General features: G+C 37.2%; 1 protein-coding gene across 1 annotated transcript; it reads right to left on the reverse strand.

Moving 5' to 3' along the window:
• Nucleotides 1-85: 85 nt before the first annotated feature.
• On the reverse strand, nt 86-16,836 carry fmn1 (formin 1). Its single transcript, XM_016529185.1, has 17 exons — nt 14,580-16,836; nt 14,301-14,406; nt 13,011-13,072; nt 12,271-12,923; nt 10,598-10,739; nt 9,815-9,902; nt 9,193-9,254; nt 7,990-8,078; nt 7,656-7,785; nt 7,307-7,453; nt 7,097-7,156; nt 6,011-6,131; nt 2,939-3,031; nt 2,051-2,102; nt 1,802-1,951; nt 1,525-1,606; nt 86-773 (listed from the first exon to the last, which is right to left on the reverse strand). Exons 1-17 carry the CDS (start codon nt 16,617-16,619, stop codon nt 729-731), a joined length of 4,122 nt encoding a protein of 1,373 aa, XP_016384671.1. The 5' UTR covers nt 16,620-16,836; the 3' UTR covers nt 86-728.
• Nucleotides 16,837-17,670: the final 834 nt, after the last annotated feature.

Below are 17,670 nucleotides of genomic sequence, written 5' to 3' on the forward strand. Positions count from 1 at the left end.
CTGCAATGTAAAAAGAATGTGGTGCCAAGTTATTGCCTTTTTAATCACTTAATGAAGAAAATCAAGGTGAACAAACATTACAGAAAACAAGTTAAATGTTTTTATATTAATGAATACTTTTTACAGTGTTGAGTTTATTATAAAAGGAACAATATTACTGTGATTAAATGGCAATAAGATGTGATGAAGCAACATAACTGTCATCAATAAAAATGTGTGATGTTCATCCAAATAAAACTGATAGGATAGTTTAATATTAATATTTCACATGTACACTATCTTTGTTTTTTTAATATTCTGTAATGATTTAATATGAGCATAAAAAGTTACTAAACTTTGTTACTCAATATACAAAATAAAGTTACTGCCTTTTCCAAGTCGAATGTTGAGACTGCTTTTTCAACCCTTAATTGTTTAGACTGGTGAAAATCCCAGAACAGATCGAGCTAACTTGTATATAAACATTTCTTAAATATTTCTCATTTTGAGCAGCATTCATTCATATCTGAAACATGGTCAAAGGAATTTTTGGTGAGCCATTGGTTGTTGGGTTATACACAGGAATGGGATCCACTACACTGACAGACAGGTTGTCATCTTCTAACTTTGCAGTCTTGAGGAAAAGTGTCACACAAGCAGGTGCACCTTATTCTGACCCTGCCAAAAATGCAAGTGCCTGGGTCTTAAACATAAACGTATCTGGTCCTCTTTGGTAATGGCAGATGGGGTTAGCTGGTGGTCAGACTGGCTTCTTTCAGACGCAGTCTCTCTTTCTGAAATATGCAGAAATATGCATCATTATGAAGTCCCATTTAGCTGTGCATGCATTATGTAGTATAAAGGAATAGTTCACCCCAAAATAAAAAATTTGCTAAAACTTTACTCACCCTCAGGCCATTTGAGTTGTACATTAGTTTGTTTCTACAGATTTGGAGAACTTTATCATTACATCTTGCTCACCGATGGATCCTCTGCAGTGAATGGGTGCCGACAGAATGGCACACAAAAATCCACATGACTCTAGTCCATCAATAAATGTCTTGTGACATGAAAAGCTGTTTTTGTATAAAACAAATAAATTGTTAAGCCCTTTTAATTTGAAACGTTTAACTTCATGGATTATGGCGACAGTTTAAAGTTAAAATGCTTAAATGATGGATTCGTTTCTTACAAACACGCAGCTTTTCACTTCACAGGACATTTACTGATGGACTGGAGTCGTGGATTATTGTGATGCTTTTATCAGCTGTTTGGAGTCTCATTCTGACGGCACCCATTCACTGCAGAGGATCCATTGTTGAGCAAGTGATGTGATGCTAAATTTCTCCAAATATGTTCTGATGAAGAAACTCATCTACATCTTGGATGGCCTGAGGGTGAGTAAATGTTCAGCAAAATTTCATTTTTGGGTGAACTATTCCTTTAAGAAGTGTCTGGATTAAAAACCTGATTCATGAAAGTACAATAGTTACTAGTGTTTGAACCGCTTATCTATCTGCCACCCACACATCAGCAGACTCTTACCAGTCCATTCGCATGTGCCCTTCTGGTCTCAATCTTGTTCTCTGCTGTCATGTTGCGCACTGACTGTTGGGCCTCTTTGATTCTGAAATCAAAAAGAGCAGAGATTGTATTTTACTTAACCACAAAGTTTCAATTCCAGCCAGTTTTAATGCTGAAAATCACTAAAAACAACAACCGCCAGTGAAGAAGTCATCATTACCTAGGTTATCACACTGTGTGGTTTGGTCAGAGCAGTTATATACGATGCTAGATGCTCAAGATGCTGTTAACGTCTCACCTCTGTTTGGATATGACTTTGTTCTCTCTCTTCCACCTGATCTTGAAATCACTGCAGAATTCAAACCAAAGTGTGAAAACATGGCCAGGCAAAATCTCTGGCTCTCCAGAACGTGGCTTCAGTCCAAAGTACTCCACTAGGTCACAGAAGCTGAGAAAGGAAAGTCATGAGGTAAAGCTGGAGATAATGCCAAAAATGTTTACAAAGTTTGCATTTTTTGTAATATTTTGAACAAGAGTGATGTGCTACCTTTTATGTGCCGATATCACTTGATGTTCCACAGTAATTAGCTCTTTTTGTGCTGTAAAATGAAACATTTATATCAACAATTTTGCATTTTGATTATATCATAATCAGCACCACAGTCAATATTAAGCGCCAATATCTCTTCTATTACTTCAGGATCTTCATCTGTCCTCTTTTAACAGCGATAATGCACCGCTCTGTCAGTTATAATACTAACAGCATTATTGTCATATCATTCATAGCCTTTCTACAAGGGCCTCAAAGACAATGTTGAAACTCCTTTACTAAGAAGTCTCCTTCATTGCCAAAGTCTCCCTGATTCCTATCTCTGCGTCTGTCTTCTGAACCTGACCAGCTATCTCGTACAGGTACGGAGTTACAGACACTTATCAGGTCCCCCAAAAGAGCACATGGCAGATATTCTTCATGACTGCAGGATGTGTGCCGTCTTATCTGTGTTGCGGAGACAATCAAATAATTGTAGTAGGAAGAATGTGAGGAAAGGAAAAGCTTTGCTGCTATGTACATAACATAAACATGTATATAAATACATACATAAACTACAAACAGAATAAATATTTGTCTAGTTCACTAACAGCTAGCGTTGTCTCGTCTAGCTGAACTGTAGTAAATGACGACAAGTTTATGTTTTGCCTTTATGATCTGCAAAACAAAACAACCCTGTATACAATCTAAGCAAACTTTTGTTCTCCTCTCCATCAATCATCTAGAGAGGCAGGTCGTCTCAGAGACCAACGAGACTTCATATCTGAACAAGGTAGACGAGAGGGATTGGCTGATGTGACAGAGCACATAAATAGAAGGCTTAAAAACTTTGAATACAGATCCTCTTCTAAAAGGTAATGTGGGCTAATCGCACGCATAGCTCACCGTTGCCAATGAAAAAGTCCATTTTCACCTTGAAGGGATGTACGTGCTCATGAGATGAGTTGGTACACACAGTTAGGACATCCTTTTCACAAACTGTACGAGACAAAAACAATAACATTGGGTTAGAGTAAAGTCCCTGACCAGGTCCAATTTGAAGTAGTCATTCATTGTAAAACAACGTTTTTTAGCCAAAAATAAACAGTCCGATTTTTTTCTGTTAGACCACCATGAGCGCTTACTTTTTATTTCAATAACCTTGATTTTGAAGTATAAATGCCACAATCAAGCTAGAAGAATTTCTAAACTATAATGTTTTTTGCAGATGCCTTCTCACTAAGGCGATTTAAAATAAAGTGTGCATTTATATTACATTAATGGCAGTTACCTGGCAAAGTTTTAGACATCTGGTATAGGACACTTCAAATGCCAAGTAAAAGCAAACTGCAAATACAGTGAAATTCTTTCTAATCACAACACTAAACTGCTTATATGCTAATATGTAACCAATATGTTATTTTACAAAAAAAAAAAAGAGTGATTTAGGCATTAATGGTTTCTTTTGAAAGAAATCAATACATTTACTCAGCAAGGACGCATTAAATTGATCAAAACTCACAGTAAAGATTTCTGAAGGACCATGTGACATTGAAGACTGGAGTAATAGATGCTGAAAATTCAGATTTGCCATCACATGAATACAGTATATTAATTGTTTAAATATATTACTATATAATAGAACATTTACTTTAAATTGTAATATTTCAAAATGAATATATTATTATTAATATGTTTTTAGATCAAATAAATGTAGCCTTGTATTTCAAAATATATTATTGGTGAAACCAATACAATTTTTACTAAAACCATGTTTGTCACTATTACCATATTCTAGGTGGGTGACGATTGCATTTTTTCTTTTTTTCTTTTAACCAGGAATCAACCATCATTCACAACCTCAGCTTAAGTTGGCTTTATCAAGCCATTTAAAATCACAGCTACTGTGGTCAAAGCTATTAGCACATCGCTGATTACTTGCAGATGGAATGAAAGAGCTTTCTGCTGATAAATCAAAGTCTGTTTGTGCCTAATTACAACATCACTACGGTGAATTATGCCGATCACATCTGTAAAAACAATGATTACAGTAAATTGATTTTGATTATGAGCGGTTAATGTGAAAATGTGTAACATGAGGGAATATCCAAAGTCTAAAAACAAGTTGAGTGACAGCATTCTACTGTAGGTATGTTGATATTGTACTGTATATATCTTGACATATCAGCCTAATTGTGACGAGCTAAGTAGAGTAATTGCCTTATTTTTCTTGTGCTATAAACAAATGATAATACAGTCATCATTTGTTCGCCCTCACATCATTCCAAATTTGTATGACTTTCTTACTTTGATGTTAAAACTTATTTCGCATCTACAATTAAAGTCAACGAGGTCCAAAACAAGACTGGACCCCAGTGACTTTCACTGAATAAACAAAACAAAACACTCAGACTTTTCAAAATATCTTCTTTTGTGCTCCACGGAAGAAAGAATGTCATACAGGTTTGAAATTTCATGAATTTTAATTTTTTTGAGTAAACTATCCCTTTAAACCCTTTTTGTTTGCACTTATTACTAACCTACTGCCTCTAACCAATGAACAAGAAAACACAATAGAGCTAAAGCTCCACCTGTGACAGAGTCAGAGGTTATCAAATGTCTTTTTCTCTGGGTAAGATCTGTTTTGATGCACCTCTGATCGCATCCTCAGATAGTCATTGTGCCACCCGTGGACCTTTGTTCACCGTCCAATCAGAGGATCAGAGGAGCCAGTCTCCTGCCCCAGTCATAATACAGCCTGATGGGAAGCCAGGACTGTTGGACACGCTCCATCTGCATCTCACTCCAGATAAGGCTACACACACTACTGTTTTCATTAAGCATTTGTGTAAACTGTGAACACGGCTGGCAATGACGAAGAAGTCGAGTGTCTTCCCCACAGCATTTCTACGAGAAATATCGATTCATTACAGTCTAGCTTGATTAGGTTCTCATATATGTACTGTAGTTTCCGCCAAGGCGGCTCACAGCTACATTCACGTTTTCTCAACTGTGCACCGCAGCGAGCCAAACCACAATCACAAAGAGATCAAAAAGATGTCTCAAACGCAAACCAGATGAATCAGCTGTGGAGACTGAGAGCATTAGATGTGCTTCACAATGTTGTCATAATTGTCTCTGGAAAATAAAATCACAGGGACATTCCCTTTTTGTGTAGGCACACAGTGACTAATTTGATTAGTGCAGCACTTTCTTGCTCCGCAACATAGCATCGCAGACAAATGCGCTCACCTTGAGCAGCCAAAACCTCAGTGGGGCTGTAAGTAATGCACACAAGACACCAAAAATTGAACAAACACAGCACAAAAACAAAAAAACAAAGACATAATTCTCTCGCAGTCATGAGGGGAGTTCAAACAGCAGGGAAAAAAAAGGGAGAGCGCGATGGGCCAGATTTGGCAGTCTCTCCGTCGCCCGATAAGAAAGGCTTGTTGAGAGGTAAAGAAAAGAATCTCTGACACACATCTGCAGGGCCACACTGAACTCGGACTGATACAGTGTAGCACGAGAACGGCAGTGCATCTCTGTGCAGATTAAGCCCATCCCGCCAGCGATAAACTGCTCTTCTCTCAGATTACATAAGCGCCAAAGCACTGTAGCCTTTGGCCCCTCCGACGGAGCTAAAGAATCACACAATGCCAGAAGCATCTGATGGGCAGGATTAAAGTCATATCTAAAAGGCGCCAGGGCAAAACCACACAGACTCCACTTCGTCTCCACAGACATGTACATACGCAAACATGTCTGTATATTCCACCTGATCTAATGTGGTTTAATAATGAATTGTTGCTAACAGATGCTGTAAAGTCCTCAGGATTCAGCTGGAGCCATGTTGCAGGATTGTAGCCATCCATCCACTCAAACCCATGTAATCTTGCTTCTTTTGATGCTAGAGTAAATCAGTGGCATGCTAAAATCGTTCCTGAAGACCTTCAGAGTGTTTTTGCTAATTCTTACCTGTCAGGTCTCTGTTCAGCTTCCTGAGATCCTTTGAGAGGTCATCAAACTTCACTTGAGAGGAAAGAAAAACATCTTGAGGTTCGGGCAAAGGAAAGATGCTCTTTTCTGTCCCAGCGTTCTGAAGAGAGATTTAAGGGTCAGTGACATATTTAGGTGTCCATGATAAAGAAAAGGCTTACAAATCTATATTAAAACATGTGTCAAGTTATTACCCCAGCATTTAAAAAAACATTTCTAAAAGAAGTCTTTTATGCTCACCAAGGCTGGATTTATTTGATCAAAAATGCAATAAAAAGGGTAATATTGTGAAACATTATTATAACTTAAAATAACTGTTTTTATTTTCATATACTTTAAAATGTCATTTGTTCTTGTGATGGTAAAGCTGATTTTTCAGCATCATTACTCCAGTCTTTAGTGTCACATGATCCTTCAGAAATCATTCTAATATGCTGACTTGATTGAGATCAAGAAACGTTTCTTATTATTATCAAAGTTGAAAAGTTGTGCTGCTTAACATTTTTTTTGTGGAATATTGTGGAATTATATATTTTTTTCCAGGATTCTTTGATGAATAGAAAGTTCAAAAGAACAGCATTTATTTTAAATAGAAATCTTTTTTAACATTATAAATTGATCAATTTAATGTGTCATTTATTGTATAAAAAGTCCCCCCTCCACCAAAAAAAAATAAAAAATCATATTTATTCCAAAGTTTTGAACAGTAGTGTAGTTTATTTTTTATTCATGTAGGTTTTAAAAACCTTTAATACCATTTTTAAGAAAAAATGAAATTTAATAAAATAAAATAAACATTTTTTCTTCATTTTGATATCATTATGAGAGCACCCTGACATGTTTGAATCAAAATTATTTTTAATTTAGAAATGAAAAACATTGCATTTTAGTATATTCAAGTCATTGTATAAATTGCATTTTTCATGTATCACTGAATAAATTAACAGAAATTAATTAACAGAAAAATGAGTCATTGACCCTGAAAATAATGTGACCAGAAGTGTGCAGATCTGTACTGTGCAAAATATATCATTGCATGTGAAGAATTACACGTTCATGGTTTACCTTATCAAGGTGACGCAGATAGTAGGAAACAATGTAGTCCAACAGACTAATGTGATTTTCCTGCAGATTTATAAAGAATTATGTCAAAAGCGTACATCACCTTGTACAAACAGAAAAAACAAGGCTCTATCAAACACCTCAGTGTGTTTGTGTGTGGCTAGGGCTTTCACGGTGTCAAACACGGGCTCATGAAATGGAGAAAAAGGTTACCCTGCTCTTGACGTCTTTAAGCTTAGGAAGAATCTCAAGCCCGAAGCCGTCAGCCTGTCCTCGAGCTCTGCTGCCTCCATTCATGTAGTTTCCCAGAGCAAGCACCAGTCCTATCACCTCCTTCACACTGTCTTCCTCCAACAGATACTAAAACACATCACCATTTATTTGTGAATTTATCACTCTTCATAATGGAGATGTTGGAGACAAAGCAAGCACTTAGACCTCACTTGAATAAACGGAAGCTGTCTGAAGGGCTGTTTTTGACTGTTAAGAATGCCAGCATTGATACTTTATCAAATGTTTGATAGTATCTGAGGTCTGACCTCTTTGAAAAGTGCCTTTGTACCTTGCAGACGTGAAGAATAATCTCGGTCTTGCGCTGTATGGAGGCAACGGCGTCAGTAAATTTCGACTGAAAAATTAAACAGTGAACTCGACTGGAGAACTCAGGGATCTTGGAGAGTTCAAACAGGAACCTGTCAAGGAAAAGCAATGAACATCTGTCAACCTAAAGTGCGTAGTGTTGAAAACACTACTCTGTCTTCGTCTGTCTTCAAATGAAGGAACCTTAGAGAAGTATACATTGCAAAAAAGTGCCCTTGTAAGTGACAATTGACGTATCACTAGTCGCTAGTTGCAGGAAAAAGTGAGTTATCTGGTGTGTTTCTGGAATATCTCACTGTTCAGGCTTGTCCAGTAGTTTGACCTGCTCCTCGTCTGAGGTTTCATAGTGTTTCTTAATCTTCTCTAACTCCTCGGGCTGAGCTCTCTGGGAGAAACAGAACAGACGCATTCATAAGACAACTGACCAATGATACACACATAAACTTATGAAACCACACAGGAACTATCAATTACTTAGTTATGTTGGAACTGGAACTAGTATTTATGTGAATTGTCTGGAGTGATTTTGTTGAGAAATGTGAGTTGAATGGATTTAAATGAGTGCTGTCAAACGATTAATCGCATCCAAAATAAAAGTTTTTGTTTACATAATATATGTGTGTGTACTGTGTATATTTATTATGTATATATAAATACAAACACATGCATGTATATATTTCAGAAAAATATGTTGTGTTTATATATGTATGTATAATATAAAATATAAGAATATAAATGTATATACATGTAAATATTTTAAAAATATATATACTCTGTGTGTGTATTTATATATACATAATAAATATACACAGTACACACACATATATTATGTAAACAAAAACTTTTATTTTGGATGAGATTAATCGCGATTAATCGTTTGACAGCACTAATTTAGATACAGTAAAATGCTTAAATACAGTAAAAATGTTAATTATCTGAAATATTTAAAGGAATATCCTACAAATTAAGCTAAATTTAATCTCAGCCTTTTAGCTCCTTTTTTTAACCCAGTAGAAATCTGGGTTACAGTGCGACATTACCAATGGAAGTGAATGGGGTCAATCCGTAAACATTCAAATATTCTGTCTTTCAACAGTATAGCCACAAGATGTAAACAAAAGGTGTGTTACCATGATTTTAAGATGGAAAAAATGTATAGTGACCTTTCTGTTTAAAATTCTATACAACTGATGAAAATACATCATAAACCCTAATATCACAGTAAAAATACATAAGAATAATTAATGTGCTTCATATAAAATAATAATCTCCACATTTCTGCTTTTAAATCTTCCAAACATTGGCCATAATCACTTTCACTGTAACCTCCATTTTTACTATTTTCAACAACACAAAAGAGAAAACATGCAAGGGGTGCAGGACATGTAGGACTTTGTGAATGATGGATGTTCAAATTTTGTGCAAAACTACTGTTTTGGAGGCTGGGATTCAGTGTGGGCCTGTACATAAGTAAATTTCCAGTGTGGCAGGATACTTACATTTTCATACAGGGCTTCAATTGCATCCAAGTCAACCACAGAATTGTCCAGAGTCAAAACAGCTGTGTAGGGAAGAAGTATTAGTCTCTAGACAAGAAGACTGATTAGTTATTGGACACGTGTGCGTCATGGATGTGATAAGTGAATGTAAAAGTGGCTAAATATGTATTTGAGAGCTTTTTTTTCCCTGAAGGAATTCACTGTTCAATTTACTAAAGTCATCATAAACATCTGCCTGTCTGACTCTGTTAAGCCAAACTGTGATGACTTCAAGATTTTCAATGGGAAAAGTATAGGACTGATGTACACACCATAATGTGGAGAACCCAAAGAGTATTTCTAGCGGTAAACCACAAGACAAGTTTATTTAACAAACATACAGCCAATTTATTCCTAATAAGAGCTGGAGCCAATCACATTGTTGCAAGATATGTCTCTATATACAGAATCATTTCAACATCATGTCTTAGCTTGCCTTTCGCCATCCAGGCCACACAAATATGTATCATTTTAACATGTCTGTTTATTATTAGTGGAGGAAAAATGAGTCTGGATAGAATAAAATGACACTCTGCTGAGCTGGTGGTCGAGTATTTCTCAGCATATATACAGTGTGATTCACCTTGCTGGATGTCCTTCATCTCCAGATGGAGACTTGAGATTAAGATGCCCACGGCCTGAGAGCGCTTGCCATCCAGTAATTTAATGACCTAAAATCCACATTCACAAGACAAACCCCACCACAGAATAGCATTTACTTCTAAATGACTTAGATCATAAGTTAAGTGCATTCTGCTTACTCTACCATATGAATACAAGGTCGCAAAGACTCATGCTTGTATTATGCAAAAGTGGAATGAATGAATAACAAAAGAACCTTTGGGAAATTCCAAACTTCCATTATAAAATGCCTGCCAAAGGTAACAATGGCATGATCACATTTCATAAACAGGTTCATTTATTTCAAATTATTCCCATTTCCTATATAATTATATCAATTTCAAAGGCATTTGTGGGATCCTGATATTACACATAAGCATTTATATCAAAAACTGCAGATTCTATCAAGTGACAGCACCTGATAAATTATGTTTCTGTTTATAAAAACGTAATTATCAAGAGGTGAATGCATGAATGCATCATTTCTGCTAGTGTTCCAGTAATATATATAATTCGGAAGTGTTGAAAACTGCTCCACCTAGTGGACACTTCTCAAATCTGCACTTTGAGCAATGAATTACATTTATGCATTTGGGCAGACACTTTTATCCAAAGCGACTTAAAGTGCATGTGCATTTTTTAAAATTAGTTCAATCAAACCAACATGCTTGCATTTGCTATATAAATATGGGATGGACCCTCTCTATGTCATATCATTTTTCTCATCTTCAGGCAAGAGTGGTACCTTCCTGGCTTTGGTTTTCTTCTCATAGGCTTCAGATAGGGGCTTTCTTTTGGTGGGCGATGTGGCTTTAGCAAACAGTTCCGCAAACTCATTGGTGTTTATTATCTCTGGCTCTTCCAGGAAACTCCATAGTATATTGTTCCTTAGAAAAGACAGAAACAGATGACGAGAGATTTAATGTTTTTCCAATATTTAACATTTTCAACAGTTTTGCTCACTTTAAGGCTTATCGAGATTGAATCTTCACACTTCAAAGTCACAGAACAGGCCACGACCAAAGCATTTCCTAATACTGGCATCTGTAAAAACCAAAGTTAATGAGTTATTTACTGTTGCTGGGTAAGCATGCCTACAAGCAGGAAAAGTAAAATCAACAGGGGCTCAATGTGAGTAATCTGATTAGCTAAATGTTCTCTCCCATAAAAATAATTAAGGAGCCAGGACGACGGCGCACAGCTAAGCTTGACTGGGTTCGGCTTTGGCTTGACAAAATGCTCACGGAGAGAGCAGAAAGCTTTCATGAGGAGTCAAATAACATTGCAACAGCACAGAGGTGGCCGGGGAGCCGAATCCCACAGAAATCCACACCGCCACTAGAGGTCCTGGAAAGACTGCCGCTCGGCCTGTGGCTGGCCCCTCACGCAGACAAATGTCTGCAGTGGTCTGTCTTAAGCATCCCATGAGGTCTGACGAGGGAGAGTTGAAAATGTCAGCGTCACTTGTGGACATACATTGTGTGGTTGAGGAATGTTATGAGTGATGAACAATGGAAATGTTTATATGGAATACAGGTAGAGTGGGATGGTGTTTTTTTAAGGTTTTATTTTTTTTAGTTTAGAGCAGTTAAGAGCTATTTAAAAGCATGGCCAGTGTAACTAAAACTCTTAAGTCAAATATAAATATTAGATGGAAAACTTTTGAGACTTAAAAAAAATTAGATGTTTAAGATTTAAGTATAAAAATTACTAAAACTAAAACTGAAATAAAAGAAAACTGAAGCTATATAAAAATAGTTAGCTATATAAAGCTATATAAAATATATATAAAAAAACTAAAAGCAAATGTCAAAATTTCTAAAAATAAAATGAAAACTAAAAATATAAAAATAAAAGCTAAATCAAATAATAAAAAAACTATAATACTGTATTAATAATACTAAATGATTACAGATTGTGTCAGTGGCTAAGCACTTTGTCATGATATCTTAAAACAATGCGAGTGAATGACGGATGATCAGAAGTGTCTCTTTTTACCTGTATTCAGTATATAATAATACAATTGACATATTTGTGTTTGGGTCAATGACATATAAGTGTAAAAATTCTTTTAAAAATCTACTTTAAAAATGTATCTGATATTTTCAGAGATTTTTGATCTTGACACGCAGTCATGAGGGGACTTCTTGAACATACAATTTCCTGTTTTATGGGTTTGTTTATGCTTCTGCATATTGATCGCACCATGCCTCAGCAGTCAAGTAGATTTGTTAAAATATTATTCACTTTTTTGAACAAAACGTAAAATGAACTCATTCTTTTAATAAGGTTTCTTCATTATATCAAGACATAAAAAATAAACAAAAATAAATTAGGCAAAAAAACCCCCCCAAAAAACGGACTGCTATGTTATTGACCTGCGGCAATTAAAATATGAGGTAAGGTGATAAGGGATACCTGTTATCTTGAATCTGTATCCGTGTCCAGTACAGCGGTTTCATTGGACAGACTGGTTCCATTGACGGCTTGCGAGCAGGATTGTCTGCCGCTTTACTGGAGAAGATACCAACTCCAGGAGGAGGGGGAGGAGGAGGGGGGGCAGAGTGGAGGACAGGTGGTGGCACACCACATCCTGTCATTGGTGGAGGTGGTGGAGGAGGCACACTTCCTGGCCTCTCTAGTGGCTGAGCAGGAAGTGGAGGTACATTAGGAGTACAAGGGCCTGTTGGAGGAGGAGGAGGAGGAGGGGGTGGAGTATTGTTGCTATCCATCTGTAACTGAAGTGATACAGGTGGGGGAGCTGGAGGAGGAACGGTCTTTAGTTTGCCAGTAAAGTTTTTTGTTGAGTTGAGGTCAGCATTTTTAGGCAGGGGGTCAAAACCCCTGCTCTGGGTTTCCTTGGCCTCCTCAGGCTTGTTGACTGTCTCTCTTTCTGTCTGAATACATACAGAGCGGAAGGCCCGTGGCTTGATGTTGTCTTCAGTGGACACAGCAGCATCTCTGTGATTTCTGTCTCTTTCTCTTTGTAAGCTGGCGATGGTTGTCCCTAATCTGGACAGATCCTCTTCATTCTTCTTTTGTAACTGGAAGAGCTCAAGTTTGAAGTCAACCTGCATTAAAAAGTCCAAACATCAACATACAGTACATAAAAAAAATTTTCCCCAGAGAATGCATGAACTGATTAAAAAAAATCTCACCTGTAACTTCTCCACCTCTTCATTACATTCCCTTTTTAGCTGCAGAAGAGCTGCCTGATGCTCTGAGAATATAAAACAAAGACATGACTAAATGTATCACAAAACCCATTGAATAGTTCTAGAAACTCGATAAATCAAAGCTCTACCATATAATATATGTAAATATATAGAATAATATGAATGTATACACTATACCATTCAAAAATTTGGGGATGGTACGATTTTTAAACATTTTTCAAAGACATCTCTTATGTTCATTAAGGCTGCATTTATTTGATCAAAAATACAGTAAAACAGCAACATTGTGAATTATTGTTTACAATAAAAAATGTTTTCTATTTTAATATATTTTAAAATGTAATTCATTTCTGAGATGGCAAAGCTGAATATTCAGCAGCCACTACTCCAGTCTCCAGTGCCATAAATAAAAAATATTGAAAACAGTGCTGCTTAATTATGTTTATGGAGCATTTTTTGAAATATAAATCTTTTGTAACATTATATGTATTACTTGCTGATTTTTAATCAATTTAATGCATCCTTGCTGAAAAAATATCTTACTCTATCATAAATGGAATGAAGAATTGGATATCCAATAAATGTTGCAGATGTAAACATTTCCAATAGATGGCAGTGGTGGGACTGTTATAAATGGATGATCATTGCCTTGTCTAGAGCAGTGTTTCCCAACCTTTTTTTAGTAGCAGCACCCTTTGGAAATTTTAACAAATTTGTGGCACCCTACAAAATTAATTTTGTCACAATATTTGAATTTCTAACTTCAATATGATACTTTGAAACGTGTAGATATTCGGTACAGCAGGGAAGAACTGCAGAATATAGAACCATGGGAAAACTGTCCGACTTTTATGTAAGAACTAAGTTCCTCAAGTATAATCATACCAAGACATATGACAACACCATTCTGACTGTGTGCTTTTTAGGTGTGGCTGTGGACTGCACACCCTTTAAATCTATAAGACACTGCAATATGGGCAATGGAACTGACGCTCAATAAGGGTGATTATAAAACTATATAGTATTGAATGCACACATTTGGCATAAGACTAGTGACTGCATTACTGAGAAAACATTCAGTCTTACAAATAACAAATAGTGTGACATTGAGTCATTTCATCAGTAGAACAGCCCTAGGAACACATTTGGGGTGGAGGTGTATTGGAATTTGTTTGGACAGTGTTGTGTCATTAGATACTAAGGCAAATACTGGAATCAGAGCAAACATTTACACTTACCGCTGTTGTTTCTGATTATATAATAAGCCCTTACCTGCTTCAGTGTATTTTAGACCAATCTTTTCCTCTTCGTCTTTGGGTTTTGGTGGAGGCCAAACAGTCTGAAGTCGCTTAGGAGTGTGCTCCTCACTCACCTCAGCCTATAAGACACAATTAATGTGCATTGTACCATTTAAATATGTTGAAATAAAGAGCCTATTAAAATAAAATAACTAAAATGATTACACTTCATAGGTGCACATAAAACAAGGCTTTTCACGTGTATTGATACTGAGATGCTACCATCAAATGCAATCATCTGTTCACTTCATACTTTGGAATCAGTAGTTTCTTTGTTGTCTGGAGACTTGCTTGAGGTCCTATCAAAGAAGGCTTTGAGGACGTCTTTGTCCCTGTTGATCTTCCTCTTTACAGTGTCCAGGTCCATGCGATTTGAAGTGTCCTTTTTGGCAGATTTAACTGCGAAGAAAGCCTTCAATGCACCTAAGGCCGTCTCTGCATTTGTAGATTTGTTTGTTTCCTCAGACTGGAGAATGGCCGGCTCCTCTACAGTTGTCTCTGGCTTTTCTGCAGGTTCCTGACTGATTGGAGACAGTGGGGGGCTTGTCATGCTCTCTTGCTTTCTCTTCCCTTCCCCCTTGCTGAGGAATTGGGTAAGCTGTTCTAGGAAGTCTCCCTTGACTTCTTTCTTGTTAGACTGATCGGTAAAAAGTCCTCTTTTGGCAGGGCTTTGGGGTTGCTCTGGAGTGTCTTTTTCCTCACGGGCTTCTTTCTTGGGGCTGAGCAGCCCGGTGAAGAGGGACGACAGTTGGAGGGGTTTTTCTTTTACTGCTTTGGGGGTTTGGTCAGTTGTGGTCTTCTCAGTGGAAGATGAATCTGTATCTAACATAGTCTCTTCTTGTATTATTTCTTCTTCGTTCTCTTTATTCATTTCTTCTTCTGTATGCACTTTTATCACCTGTTCCTCCAGCTGGATGGTCACCGGTTCTGGTTCTGAGTTATCTAGCTCAGTTGAACTGTGTTCTTCAGTGTCACAGAGGCCAGAACCTTCTGAAATCTCACCTCCAGTCTCAGAATGTTTCATTTGGTTCTTCTGGCTTGTGGCAGGTGGATGGACCTCCACAAACTTGCTGTCTGATTCTGCACTGCTTCTATTGAATGTAGCTTCACCAACAGTCTCATCTCTCGACTGGATCTTTGCAGTATCTACACATGATCCTGCAGAAAGATCTTCAACACGTGTAAGGGTGATGACTACAGTTCTGGTGTTCGCAGGTGAGTTTGAAGAAAGAACCTTTTTAACTTCACAATGTGTTAATGTGGTCTGAATGTCCATGTTTGTGGATGTCTGGTGGTCGTTAATCAGAGTTTGTTCATTTGCACCAGTTTTGGTTACCTCTGGAACATCTGCAGAGTTTTGATGATTTCCATCACGCTCTATTTTGCTCTCAGCAGCAGATACGTCCTGCTGACTTTGCACTGAAAAGTCATTGTTATTTGTGGATGAGTTCAAAGACTCTGCATCTTTAGTGTCTGTGAGGATGTCCTGACAGACTCTGTCTTTCAATGGTTCTTTCTCGGTGTTCTCTCTGAACATTTTCATTTTTTCTTTGCTGCTGCTGCTGCTGGGTTCCTCTATGTGGCCTTCTTCTCTCTTATTTTGCACAACACCAAAAAGCTCCTCATTGCTGACATTACCTGATTCCATAACAACGGTCTCATTTTCAGATATGTCCTGCTCGAGTCTGTTTTTGCTCATATCCTTATCATTGCTTTTTGAAACAAACTCTTCATCCCTGTATAAAGATCCTTCTCTGAAATCAGGTTCTTTATTATGCACTGTAATGAGTGCTGGGTTCTCAAGTTGTTTGTCCAGTCTGTTAGCACTGTCACTGGCTGAGACCTCGTAAAGTGATTTAGACGTTGTGTCAGCTTGACCATCTGTTACATCCTGGTCAGTCTGGCGTGCTGCTGATGTTTTATTGTAATTATCTCTCACGTGGTCAACATTCAGGTCCAAGTCCACTTCCTCCTTTTCTGAAGAAAAATCAATTTCATCCGTTTCATTAACATTCTGATGCTCTGATCTGTCGACATGGTCCCTTGTTCTGTCTTTCTCAGCATTTGTTTGTAAAGTCTGAACAATTATATCAAAATCATCCCCTTGATCATCGATGCCATCCTGCCTTTGAACACATTTTTGTTGATCATTAGCATCTCCTTTCTCAGTCAAAGAATGAAAAGAAGTCACATTTGGACTCTCCTCAGTCTGTGTTTGGAGTTCATGCTTTTCATGGTGAATAAAAAAGTTTGTTAATTTGTCCAAAAATGAATTGCTGGGCTTACTCTCCATTTCCTTTCGGTACAGTCTACTGCCTCTTTAAGACCAAATTTAGTCTGTCTGTATTCAAACAACCATATTCCACAAGTGAATAAAACAGGAAGCAAAGTCAAAATTCAAATCTCCGGAGTTAAAACTGAAGTGTCCATGTTTGCCGTTACAAAAAGTCTAGGTTCTTTCCATTAGCCTTCCCAAGTCTAGCCAACTCTGAATTTCCGGTCCTTGTGCTGACAAATTATGAATATGAATAAGTTCCATATATTATCTTTTACTGTTTTGAAATACCGTTCTGTTTTAATAAAATAATTTTAGTGTAGGTCTAGTGTAATATGTTGTCCTTACATGAAGTTTCCAGAATTACGGACGCCAGGAAAATGTCCATTAAAAAGCAGAGATGCTGTTCTCAGTCTCTCATTACAGGAGAGCTCAAGAAATGGAAAAAAACCAAAAACATTCCGCAACAACATTCTAAATAGTGCCAGCATGCAGCTTGGTCCTTTTATCCTGCCTTTACATTCTTTTTAGCCTCTTCATTCTTTTCCATTTTGGATTTTGTAATGTTTACTTGATTTTAATCCACAGTTCGCAACAAGAGTGCATACACCAACACATGAAATACACATATAGGCAGTAAGCGCTCCACCCACCTATTTTCTGCCACATGATTTCTGGTCACACACTCAGTCGCCCATGAGGAAGAAGTGGCACCTCAGTACCACACCCAAAAGAGCACACAAAACTCCAGTAAGAGTAACTGTCCAGTCAGGACAGTCTATCCTGCTTCTATTAGGCTGGATATCTCCTTCTGTCCACTTCACACTGGATAATGTCACATTAATCAGTGAGATTAACCTGTTAACCCCACCTACATCCTTGTTTTGTCATCTGTTTTGGCTGTAGAAACCAGTCCTGATACAGTCTCTTTACTACAGTAATCCACAAGGTAAGAACAATGTAAATAGACATCATTCACTATATTTGAAATAATAAGCCTAATATTAATAAATACACAATGTCATTTACCTCAAATGAAACCTTTAGATAACAAAATATCTTAATTATG

Source organism: Sinocyclocheilus rhinocerous, unplaced genomic scaffold, assembly GCF_001515625.1.
Source record: "Sinocyclocheilus rhinocerous isolate Xijiao unplaced genomic scaffold, SAMN03320098_v1.1 scaffold271, whole genome shotgun sequence".
Classification (NCBI taxonomy): domain Eukaryota; kingdom Metazoa; phylum Chordata; class Actinopteri; order Cypriniformes; family Cyprinidae; genus Sinocyclocheilus; species Sinocyclocheilus rhinocerous.

Coding starts and splice junctions, on each gene's coding strand:
- fmn1 (XM_016529185.1), bottom strand. CDS start 16,619: ATGGAGAGTAAGCCCAGCAATTCATTTTTGGACAAATTAACAAACTTT. Junction 3,032..6,010: donor GCTGAACAGAGACCTGACAG/GTAAGAATTAGC, acceptor TGTCTCGTACAG/TTTGTGAAAAGGATGTCCTA. Junction 2,103..2,938: donor GGACTTTTTCATTGGCAACG/GTGAGCTATGCG, acceptor TTCATTTTACAG/CACAAAAAGAGCTAATTACT.